The sequence below is a fragment of the Oryzias latipes genome, chromosome 23 (genome assembly GCF_002234675.1).
Source record: "Oryzias latipes chromosome 23, ASM223467v1".
NCBI classification, from domain to species: Eukaryota; Metazoa; Chordata; class Actinopteri; order Beloniformes; family Adrianichthyidae; genus Oryzias; species Oryzias latipes.
In genome coordinates, this window is record NC_019881.2 from 50,186 (window position 1) to 63,134 (window position 12,949).

At 37.7% G+C, this 12,949-nt stretch overlaps 1 protein-coding gene across 5 annotated transcripts in view; it reads right to left on the minus strand.

Annotated features, from left to right (window-relative positions):
- gramd4 (GRAM domain containing 4) overlaps positions 1 to 12,949 on the minus strand; it is a 136,093-nt gene that overhangs the window by 29,211 nt on the left and 93,933 nt on the right. For all 5 annotated transcript variants that reach the window (XM_023952572.1, XM_023952571.1, XM_023952573.1 and 2 more), the window contains 4 exons: positions 4,560 to 4,608; positions 4,404 to 4,475; positions 4,285 to 4,328; positions 4,070 to 4,179 (listed from right to left, as the gene is read on the minus strand). In XM_023952572.1, coding sequence (XP_023808340.1) covers positions 4,070 to 4,179; positions 4,285 to 4,328; positions 4,404 to 4,475; positions 4,560 to 4,608 — 275 coding nt within the window. The remainder of the gene's footprint in view (positions 1 to 4,069; positions 4,180 to 4,284; positions 4,329 to 4,403; positions 4,476 to 4,559; positions 4,609 to 12,949) is intronic.

Here is a 12,949-nt window from a genome sequence, read left to right on the forward strand (position 1 = left end):
TTAGGAACTGTGAAAACTACCCTACCTTCCAAACAGCTCTTAAACAATGGCTGAAAACAAACCAGTCCTGCAGACATTAGTTATTGTTGTTTTTCTGTGACTTTCTTGGACTTTTTAGACTTGCTTTTTATTGTAATAACCTTTGTAAATATTTTTACCTCTAATATTGTGCTATTTTATTGTGTTGTAAATGTAAGTGTTGAACTTTTTATCTTGCCCTAGGACAACGGATGAAATTTAGCTCCTGTTATATTTATGTTAAAGCAGCTGCTGAAACATTGTTTAATATGCATTGTCCTAATTCAAATAAATACATAAAATAAAAAAAAAGAAGAGCCGTGCTTTCCGTAAGAAAATCCTCTTTATGCATGACAAAATACTATCACATGCTGCATCACTGGCTGCTTTGGGCATAGGAGGAGATAAACTGATGCTGTGGCCCTCCATCCTCCCCTGACCACCACCCTATTTGGAGCATCCTCAAACAAAATTTCTCAGATGGGGGGGGGGGGGGGGGGGGGGGGGGCAGTTCACATCCAAACAGCAGCTGGGGAGGCTATTCTGACATCCTGCAAAAAATTCAAGCAGAAACTCCAAAAAGTCAAACGTGAATGGAACAACTTTGGATTTCAGTAAATATGACATCCTAATGCAGCAAATTCAGCCAATGACCGTTTTCAGTCCTTCAGAATTTTTAAAATTATATAATATTATATATAAAAATGTCTAAAATGTTGACAATTAAGAAAAATAGCATTTGCATAAGAACTTGGAATGAGCAGTAAGTCATATTACTTCACCACAAATAGTAAGGTGAGCCCTACAATTAGCCCTGTGGTAAATCCACATTAGTCCTGTGTTTAGATCTGGATTTAGTCCCAATTAGTCCAGCGTTTCGATGTGGATTTAGTCCACATTAGTCCTGCGTGTACATCTAGATTTAGTCCACATCAGTCCTGGGTGTAGATCTGGATTTAGTCCACATCAGTCCTGCGTTTCGATGTGGATTTAGTCCAGATTAGTCCTGTGTTTAGATCTAGATTTAGTCCACATCATTCCTGCGTTTCGATGTGGATTTAGTCCAGATTAGTCCTGCGTTTAGATCTGGATTTATTCCACATTAAACCTATGTTTAGATGTGGATTTAGTCCACATGAGTCCTGCGTTTAGACATGAATTTAGTCCACATTAGTCCTGCGTTTAGACATGGATTTAGTCCACATTAGTCCTGCGTTTAGATCTGGATTTAGTCCACATTAGTCCTGCGTTTAAATATGGATTTAGTCCACATTAGTCCTGCGTTTCGATCTGCATATATTCCACATTATTCCTGCGTTTAGATGTGGATTTAGTCCACATTACTCCTGCGTTTGATGTGGATCTGGTCCACATTAGTCCTGCGTTTCGATGTGAATTTAGTCTAAATTAGTCCTGTGTTTCGATGTGGATCTTGTCCACATTAGTCTTAAGTTTAGATGTGGATTTAGTCCACATTAGTGTGCATTTTAGATCTGGACCATGTTGGTCCTGCGTTTAGTCGCGCAGTCACCAATCCAAAAGAAAACCAACCGTGTAACTTCCATAAGTTCCGGTTCCGGGTTACAGCACGGACGCCTGTGGCTCATGGCGGCTACACAACTATCTTCAAGTGACTTAAAAAGTTGATTTTCTCCAAAAAAAAAAAGAGAGCTGACCATGGCCCCTAAGAAAAACCAGGACTACGAAGACCTTAAAAAGAATCTTGATGATATCAAAGCTACATTGTATCCTTTCATGGAGCAGGTGACCGCTAAGCTAACTCCTCTGATGGAGTTACTGGAAGACTTCCGAAGATTCCGAGCTCAAAACGAGCAAAAAGATAACCGGGTCGACATTCTGGAGAAAAGACTGGATAATGTGGAACAACAAGTAAGGATGAATAATGTCATTCTCACTGGAGTACCGATCAAACCTCGGGCAAAGCTAAATGCAGCTGGAGTTAACATTGCTAATGCTAATAGCGCTGGCATTGCTAGCAGTTCTTCTGAAACAGGGAGCGATGGATAGTCTGTGGAACACCAAGTGGAACCATTTCTCACGTCTAAAGGGATTTCCCTGGATCTAAACACCATCGAGACCTGCCACCCGCTCCCCAGGAGAAAGGAGACAGATAAACCAGCGATCCTCATTAGGTTTGTGAATCAGAAACACAAGCTAGCTCTGATGAATCAAAGGAAGAACCTGAAGGGATCTGCTGTTTATCTGAACGACCATCTGACCAGAAGGAATGCTGAAATCGCCAAACATGCCAGGCTTCTCAGGAAGCGTAAGCAGATTGAGAACACTTGGGTTAAAGGCTGCAGGATTTACATCAAACCACTCGGTCCACCGGACCGGTCCAAGGTTGTGGTTGTGAACACCATGAAGGACTTAGAGAAGTGTTTGATCACGGACGTCTGAACCAACATGTAGTTATAAATCAAAGAGCCAAATAATTTCAAGAAATATGACGCCGGGATTCATCACTTTCTCCAAAAGTCTGAAGTGACCTGATTCTCAGCAAAGTGCAGACAACTTGACCTCAACTTTCAGCGACGCTGATATCAGCTAAAGAAGGATATGGACCTGAATCTAAGACCTGAATCTAATGTCTGCAGACATAACAGCAAAGAGAACTATGAACTCTTTAAACCAGAAGAACGGCTGTTAATCAGCTGAAGGAAAACCAACCTTGGTCATTCGACAGATTATGGACCTTTTTTTTATTTTTACTTCACAGCATTACCTTATTATAAAAAATAATAAAATAAATCTGTCTGATAGTAGTTATGAACCTGATAATGATCAATCATGTAATGAAATGGTTACAGTAGAACAGGGTGGGATTACACAAGTTCGCTTCCTTCAACTCCCTTTCAAGCAATATTTATTAATATGTCTAATTATCCTAAGTTTGATACGTCATCGTTTGAATGTATAACTGATGGTTGTAATGTTGTTGTGTATTATTCTTATTTGATTGCTTGAAATAAACCATTTCAAATCAAAAATCAAACAATGAAGCCCAGGTTAAACAGACTGAGTGAGGTTAGGTGAAGTACACAAAAGCGCCACTACAGGGATGTTGTACAACCGAGGCACTGCAGATTCATTTCACTGACACAAATGGACAAATATAAAGAAGAAAAAGGAGAAAAAGCTTAATTAATCCCAAAGGAAATTAAAAAGCGGCCCGCTGCATCCATTTACCACACACGAATAAAAAGAATACAGCCATAAAAACAATTAATATTAAAAACTATTAGTTAAAAATACTAAAATATTATTTTAAATATATAATAAATCAGTGCAGCGGTAGGGAGGTCGACCTCTGATCGTAATATTGCAAGTTCGATTCCCGCCCTGCCCACCTATGTGTCGAAGTGTCCTTGGGCAACATATACACTGAACCCCACCTTGTCTTTGGTGAAAGGTTGTATTCAGCAGCGTGTGAATGGGTGAATGGGCTGTGACTAAAGCGCTTTGGCTTTCAAAGAAGGTAGAAAAGCGCTATTCAAGTCCACGCCATACGCCATTTACCATAAACATCAACGGCTTTAGAACTTGGACATTGTAATTCAAACAACCGGTAAAATGAGGCTGTACAGGCTCCATCTGTACTATCAAAATGACCATTTCTGAGAGGACTTAATTTACAGCAGTCTATGGATTTAATAATGTATGATAATGTATGGGCACCCCTGAGGTTTCTTCGTTTTTTCCGGAATCCGTTTTTTTTGGGAATTTTTCCTTACCGCGAAGGGGGGTCTAAGGGCAGGGATGCCAGTATAGCTTAGTCAGTTTGTTAGTTCATTTTAGTATTTTACTATTGAACTCTTTGTAGTCATGATCCTTTTAAGTTCATGTTTTACTTCGAAGCCCATCGAGACGACTGTTGTTGTGATTTTGGGCTATACAAATAAAATTGAATTGAATTGAATTGAGGAAAAGCAGTCACTAATGTGATTAGATGACCATCCAGTGAATGGTTGACAGAAACAGGATCCCCGGCATCAGTGTGGGGTGGATTGTGTCAGAGTGATTGCCTCACCGGTCATGAAGCCCAGCAGCTGGTACGGCAGCAGACAGGACGTAATGAAAGCCACCCATAGGCAGATGTAGAGCTTGCGGGTGCTCTCAGGCTGCACCCACATGAACAGGCTGACGGAGAGAGGGCAGATGTGAAACATCAGCTCCTGATCAGTTTGGACCCATCCATCTACCAAAGACACTTCAGAGTACACATTAGAAGCTTTTCAAACTTACTTCTTAATTTTTTCCAACACATCTGCCATCTTACCAAAAAGATTCTGAAAAAAAACACATGAACTGTATGATCCGGGAATGTTTTTATTAGTTTCCAGGCTGAAAAGCTTATGTGCTACCTGAGCTTTTTGTGCAACATCAAGTACGAGCTGGAACTTTTCTGACACAGTCAAGTCCTCTTTTGGCGGCTCCTGAATAAAAAAAAAATGAAACGGCAGTCAGCAGAGCTGCACTTCCGTCTCACATGACGGACACTGAGTAGGAAGTTGGCTCACCATGGGTTCAGAGACCTCAGGCACGATGCTCCACTGGATCCTCCAACCTCTGCAGAAATATGGATGCATGAATGCTTGGACATGCAAGAAAAAGCCTAGACTCCAGTGTTTGAACCATGACTGAGCTCCTGCTGTTACAGCATGCTCCTATCATTCTATTATTCTCATATTTTATCTAAGGAAATGGCTAGGTTTAAAAATATTACACATTTTAGTTATTTTACTAAAAAAAAAAAAAAAAAAAGCTGAAAAGGTTTTCCAAAAGTTCATCTAGAGCAGCGGTGTCAAACTCATTTTCACCAAGGGGCACATCAGCATAGTGGCTGTCCTCAAAGGGCCAGATATAACTTATACATGTAACTAAATGTAAAAATAAATGTAACCACTCCTTAATGTTAAAAACTCCGTATTTATTTGTTATAACTGTTTAAAGTGACAATTACAGTTGCATAGAAACATGTTTGTTATTCTAGCATAAATCCTTTAAAACCTGTCTGCTAATTAAAACCCATTAACTCCATTAATGAAGGATCAGACTGTCCAATTGAATAAAGAAAAATAACAAAACTGAGCTAAAACGAACATGTTTTACACGTGTAACATTTTCCAAAAAAAGGCTGCACACAGCCTTGCATCCAACTGATGGTTGGATGACAACAATGTGTCTGCATACACACTTAAGACCTGCAAACATTGACTAATTACAACAGCAGCTACTCATAAATAATATATAATCAACTAAAGAGGAATTTTATTTTAAGAAATGAAAACTTTTATGTTCTCGCGGGCAACATAAAACAACATGGCGGGCCATATTTGGCCCCCGGGCCTTGAGTTTGACACATGTGATCTAGACCTCTGTTTTTCAACCTTTTTTGAGCTAAGGGCACACTTTATCCTTGACAAAAATCCCACGGCACGGCAGCATCCAAAAATTAAAAAAGGAGAAACTCATAGTCTGTATTGATGTACAGTACCTCTGCAATCTCACATGCATTTATCAACTACATTATTTGACATTTTACCCTGGTGGTTGTTTTTTCCTCCAGTTTACTAACAATTTTGTGTAACCTCACAAAAAAACAAATATATTCTTTCTAAATAGTGATTTTTTAATTTTTTTTTATATTTAGTTCAATGTTAGTGCAAAGGCAACTGTAATTTTTGGGCAATTGGCAATTGACAATTTGGCTGTTAATAAACACAAACCTTGAAGGAGAACTAAACTGTTGACCTTCATCAAGAAGATTTAAAAACTGGTAGATGTGTTCGATGTGGTTTCAAGACATTTAACAGGGAAGACTCTTAGTAGCACAGAGATGCTGTCACTTTAACCCAATGCATCATGGGAGATTTAGTGATGGCAGACAGACTCTCTTCTCTGAGCTTCATGGTTTTGTTCACTTGTTCCACGGTCTGACACCGGATTCTGTGGAAAGCTACACCGGTAAAGACGAGCTTTAGCTGGTATTTTTGTTGGAACTGAGAGACTTTATGAGCAGAATCAGAACAAGGAAGTGAAGACTTTAACCACTTCTGATTGGTCAGACTGATGACACTTGATTAAGCCTCCAAGAATGATTGGTGGAGACAGTTAAAGGGGCGGGACTTTTCCTAAAACAGAGCTGAAGCTGCGGATAAATCGCTGTACCGTCATTCTTATCAAAGTATTTTTATTTATTTATTTATTTTTAAATCTTTCTTTTATTCATCCCACAATGGGGAAATTGTTCTCCGCACTTTAACCCAGCGGTGAGCTGCAGACTGGCTGCGCTCGGGGGGCGACAGCTGGCTGGGGAGAGCGGGGATCGATGTGCTAACTATGAGGGGCCGTATAAGACATTATTTATTCTGAACCATTCACATTCATACATTCTTGCTCTCACAGTCATATATACTCTCTTTCGCATACATATATTCTATTACGCATCCATATATTCTCTCTCTCACATTCATACATTCTTGCTCTCACAGTCATATATACTCTCTTTCGCATACATATATTCTCACTTGCACATCCATATATTCTCTCTCTCGCATGCATATATATTACTTTACACATACATACATTCTCACTCTCATTGTCACTCTTAAAAAAGAATGTATGTATGTGAAAGACAAGTATATATGTACGTGTGAGGAAGAGTTTATATGTGTGTGTGAGAGAGGAGTATGCATGAAACGGAAGTGACTTTGCATGAAAAGGAAGGCACTTTGAATGAAAAGGAAGGCACTTTGAATGAAACGGAAGGCAGATGATTTCTCGTGCTCTGATTGGACGAGAGGCCGCCACCTCCCATTTTGAACACACTCTAAACCCTATCACTTGTACTGACTCATAACTATTAAGGTTAAACAACTTAAAAGTCATTTTGTAGTTGATTCAACTATAAAGTATTAAGCTCTATCAAGATTTTTTCAAATTTAACTTAACAGTGCTAAATATTTTAAAGCTTATTTGTATTTAGCACTCAAAAATTTTAAGATCCCTGAAGTAGCGTCATGACGTCATCACGTACTGGTGGGAGGGTCTTTCGTTTTCTCTACGTTAGCTCAGGTGGCCATGTTGGATTTGCCGAATGCGAGTATGCGACGTTTGAAATTGAAAGTCGAGCATTTTATTTTTCTGCAAAGCGTTGCAATTTCGTCCCGCTTCAAGACGCCCCAACCTCGGGTTTTTTTTTCCATCCGCCTCATCGCTGATGGTGCCGTCTTGTCTTCAGCCCTGATTTAATTTGGTAAGTATCGTTCATGGTTTATTTTGAATGAATGCTTTAAAAATGCTCTTATACTACCGTAAATGTGGTTTACTGTTGTTTAAACATATGTGTGTTACAATTGTTTTAGAGCTTAATGTGGCAATGTATACATGATTAGTTTGTCATAGCAGAGGCAAACCCAAAATGCATTTCTGCCCGTAAGTTACGACAGTGATGAGGTTTTTTTTTTTTCAGAGGTAGGTAGAAATGATCTCTTATGCTGCAATCACACTAAACGTGATCCGCGTGTGAAATTCGCGTTGGAGGCCTCTGTCTGTGGCTAAAGTTTGCTGCTGGACACATGTCCAAAAATGTCACTCAAAGCCTCTAACGGTTGTGTGGGAGGAGCTACCGCCAACAGTTTTAAGCCTGGTTGCTACATGGAAGCATTGGGTTTTGAATGCAGCTTTAAGCTTTTATAAATCACTGATCTCCATTATAAAAAAGGTTTTTGTAAAAATAATTTAATCAACGTGCTCGTGTTGTGTTCAGGTACCGAACTACAGAGTGTTCAGTGTTTCACCTCCAGGTAGACGCCAAGGCCAGCCAGGTAACTTGTCTCAGTTATTTGTCTAGAGCTATTTTAAAAAAACAAAAAATGCAATGGGTTGTGTAGTGCAATAAATGTTTTTTGATCAGAATATAATTGAAACATTTTTTAACATTGAAAAATCTCTTTTGGACTTTTTCAGATACTGAACTTCAGAAAGTTCACCAGAAAGTCACCATTTCACCAGAAAAGAGGTGTCAGTGGGTGAGTTTTATACTTATTTAATGCATTCATCCTGAACTATTACCATTATTAGATTTATACGGCAGCATGGAAACATTTATGCACATTTTAACTAGCCAAAGGTCTAAATAGAGCTGAAATTATTTACAATTTAACTAAACATATTTAGATTGCAGGCTGAAGGTGGCACAATGGAATGGAGGTGCAAGTTGTGTTCTGTTACTTTGGCACTATGCAGTACTACATATAATACTGCAGTACTACATAGCCAATATTCCAAAGTGTTTCCACTGCAATGTATGTGGAGACACTTTGGAATATTGTCATGTCTTTATGACAGTATATTACAATAATAAAATGATGTTGCATTAGCACCATTCCATCATTTGAAACCATGAAAACTCATCTGTCAAGATCTGAAATGGATTTATGTAGAGTAGATGCAGTCAGAGGAAATTGTGCAGTTTTTACATGTTTGTGTAACTTAAAGCTGCCTTTTTCTGAGACTAAGTCCACCAAAACAGACAGGAACTGGCCAACCTGGTTAGGATTTATGACCTCCAGGTGAATTTCTAATGTATTTCTAATTCAAAAACATAACAAATCATTTGTAAACAGCTGTAAGAAGCCAAGGTGTAACTTGCCTTAAAAATGACTTTGGGTCTTTGACCTGAAGTGGATCATGCCATGAACACTGTATTGTACTCTTACTAGAAATAGACATCTAGAAAAGGTATCATTTTATTATTTCTTAAAGTTCCTTAAATAAATATTGGAAGTGTTTGCTCTGCATTTGCTTCAATGGTAATGGATATTTCTTTTTATTCTTTTAGGACCAGCGTGACGTGAACATGAGACGGGCACTTGTCCTCCTTGCACTTCCTGTTTATCTGCATGAAGATGCCTCCAACTTCTTCAAGACCTGTACAGTAAGTGCACACGACTCCCTGTCAATGGTTTTCACTAATCCTTTAATATTGATTGAGATTTTATTGAGTGACATAATAAATAGGGCAATTGTTTGTAGTTTGTAAACTGAGTGATATTTTTAAATGGTTTTAAAAATGAGACGGAAGATGAAAGGCGAACATCAGGGACTCCTGATTGGAAGGAGTGGGAACATTTTCATTTACCTTTTTCTGCTCCTGATCCCTCATTATTTGAATAAAGAAAAATGAAGCTTTAGTCTTAAATTATTTTATAAATGTCCTCCTTCAGAAAAATGCTAAAGAACTTTTTAAAAACACAATTTTAATTGGAGTTGGTCCTTAAAACATCATAGCCAGTTGATTAAAAGCTAACAGAATGTTAACATGAAAAGATTCCCATTGACAGATGGCAGGAATGTCAGTTTTGGACATTAGTGTGATGAATATCTTTGAGGATCTGAACTCATCTGTGTTTTTTGTTTTGTATTTTCCAGAATACCAGACCTCACAGACACTTCTGTGGGTATCTTCTCAGTTGTCGTGGTGATGCTCCTGATGCTGCCGTCAGTGGTCCCACACATCTGGCTGACTAATCTCTTCTAACTCTTCGGGGACATCTATGCTCTGGACCTACAGCGCCCCAAAAAACTTGAACCTGCCTTCATATTTATTCAGAATGCTGTCTTGAGCCTTGAGGACAGCAAACCACTGAAAGGACATTTATTGACGCTGAAGAATGTTTCGTTGAGTGAGTCTTCCAGAATGGACTATTTGTTGGTTTAAGTGTTATGTAACTAATGTGTTTTGTTGTGATCATTTGCTTTTTCTGCCGTACAATACAAAACCAACTCTTTTTGTCAATATGTTGTGTGGCCCCCCTATAATGCAGTTTGATTGCACTTATTGTTTCTTCATCCTCTTGATATTTGTGCTTTTTTTTTAAAGAGCAATTAAAAAAAGTGTATTAAGCAATCACTATTGTGTGGCCTTCACGTTTGTTGGTTTTTATCAATGTTAGCCTTTAAAATGTAGTGGGGCAGTATCAATATCTCTGTTTAGAATACATTTTAAGCTGAAGAATTTTAAATATTTTCAATGCTACACATTTAATGAGTTAAAGAATTTATAAAGCATTTGAGTGAATTTTACATATTTTATGAGTTGAGTAATATAAAAATATAGTTAGTCTCTCTTTTATAAGTTGAGGAATCTTAATATTTTTTATATGAAATAATACAAATGTAAGCCAACTGACAATATGAATTTTAATAAATGTTAACTTAAAAGTTTTAATAATATAACTAAACTGTTGCGTAATCTGTTACAAAATAATTTTTAAGTTCAGTCAACTCGCTAGGGATTACAGTGCAGACGCTAACATGAACAAGCAAGAAATCCCAAATTAACAGACTTGTGGTGTGGAAAGGTATGTTTTTCAGCTAGCAGTAATAATCAAAGTATCCGTTCTCTGTTTCAAAATGAGATTGCCACAAAACCGTATGTTATCTCATACTGGAACAGCTTTGGATGTAGAATTCAGTGGGAAAAGGTTTGGACCCTGCCACAAAAGTATTTCATCACCAATAAAATCACAGACATTTCTTTCAAAATTCTTCACAAATTTTATCCAGTGAAACATTTCTTTACTAAGTTTAAAAAAGATCTGGACATAAACTGTTCATTCCGTCATTCCTCACCAGAAACTGTGCCTCATCTTATTTGGTTTTGGTATTTCACTCAACTATTTTGGAAAGATGTGATACATTTTATAAGAACTCATCTATGTGAAGATTATAGATTATTTTACGAGCATATTATTTTTGGATATTTTACACAAGGAAGACTTAATGCAGAAAAAATATATGTAGTTAATTTACTTATAATTATGGCTAAATACTTTATACACAAATGTAAATATGCCAACAAAAAAAACGTGTTTTATGTTTTTCAGAAAGAAATGGTTTTGTATGTGAACAGTATTAAATCTTCCACTAACAAAAAAGCTGTCAGAATAGTTGAAACATGGTCTCTCCTGAAACTTTAACAGATTCCTTTGCCTTATTATTTTTGTTTTCTTTTTGCATAACCTGTTTTACATGGTTATCATTATGTTTTTTTTGTTCATTCTCATGGCGAACGTGAAGATTGTATTTTGCACACAGTGGAGTTTTGTGTTTGGTATTTTGTATGTGCAAGATATTGTTAATAAAGTTTATTTAAAAAAAAAAACGAACCGGCAAGAAGTAGCCACGGGGGTCCTGCAGCCATCGGAACCTTAACAAATATTTCATCTCCACCTCACCGTTGCCTTTTTTAAGAAATGACAGCTGGTTTTCCCACATTTATATGTAGTTATGGATCGAAAACAAGAGGAATTTGTTTTAATGTAAATGCGTGTTCCAGCGTCTACAGGAAGTGTCGCCCATAATTCACGCAAAGGCTCATGGGGGCTAGGAATAAGGTGGATACGGATTTTCTGTTTCGGTGGCACTTCTATTACCATTATTGGTATTTGAGACATTCCTTTGTGTCTCTAGAGATGCAGACAGATTTGTGACCACTTGAGGTGAAGATAAAATATTTCTTAAGGTTCCGATGGCCTTCTTATTGGTTCATGTTAGCGTCTGTTCAAAATGCAAAGTGCCTTCCTTTTCATTCAAAGTGCCTTCCGTTTCATGCATACTCCTCTCTCACACACACATATAAACTCTTCCTCACACGTACATATATACTTGTCTTTCACATACATACATTCTTTTTTAAGAGTGACAATGAGAGTGAGAATGTATGTATGTGTAAAGTAATATATATGCATGCGAGAGAGAGAATATATGGATGTGCAAGTGAGAATATATGTATGCGAAAGAGAGTATATATGACTGTGAGAGCAAGAATGTATGAATGTGAGAGAGAGAATATATGGATGCGTAAGAGAATATATGTATGCGAAAGAGAGTATATATGACTGTGAGAGCAAGAATGTATGAATGTGAGAGAGAGAATATATGGATGCGTAAGAGAATATATGTATGCGAAAGAGAGTATATATGACTGTGAGAGCAAGAATGTATGAATGTGAATGGTTCAGAATAAATAATGTCTTATACGGCCCCTCATACTAACCATTTGATTATTAGACGACCTGTTCTACCGCCTGAGCTAAACTGCCGCCCAGTAGAATACTTTAATAGAATCAAATAAACACAAAGAAAAAAGTATTTTATGATCTTTCATATTCCCAACTACTCAGTGTTTTATCAGTTTGGATGAACACAGAGCTGATATCCTGGACATGGCAAATCTTTATAGATCAGTGAAAATTGATTATTTCCCACGGCACACCTGACCTTTTCTCATGGCACACAAGTGTGCCGCGGCACACTGGTTGAAAAAAACTGATCTAGAGCATCTAGTTTTGAAACAAATAACTCCATAAAATTGTCTTATTTATGTACTTAAATACACAGACTCATTGTAAAAGCAGATTTTAAAGTGAATAAGACAATTATTTTGACTTTAATGGATACATTTAGAAGATTACAACATGATAAAAAAGTTTCTCTGTCCTTTTTCCTTCAACAGCTTATTGAATTGGACCCCGTTGTCATTTCAACGGCGCTCTAGCGTATGGTTCTGACAACAGAAACGTTCCAAGTTCTTTTTGAGTGACTGAGGCACAACTAGCAGCTACATCCAGTTAGGAGACAGACGCTGAACACCCAAACACTGCTGAGCGTGGGCACGAGTGCAGTGACGGATGTCTCAGAGGGCATTCGAGTGGCCAACGTGCATGTCAATCACAAAGGGACGTAACAAGGAGGAAGATGGGATGATGGAAGTTTTTACGTGTATTCACACTACGGCTGGATTGATCAAATCGATTAATCAATCTAAATTAATCCGCGCTTAATAGATCAATAATCGATCCATAAAATCAGAGATCGATCTTTCATGCCTTTCCTTTTCCGG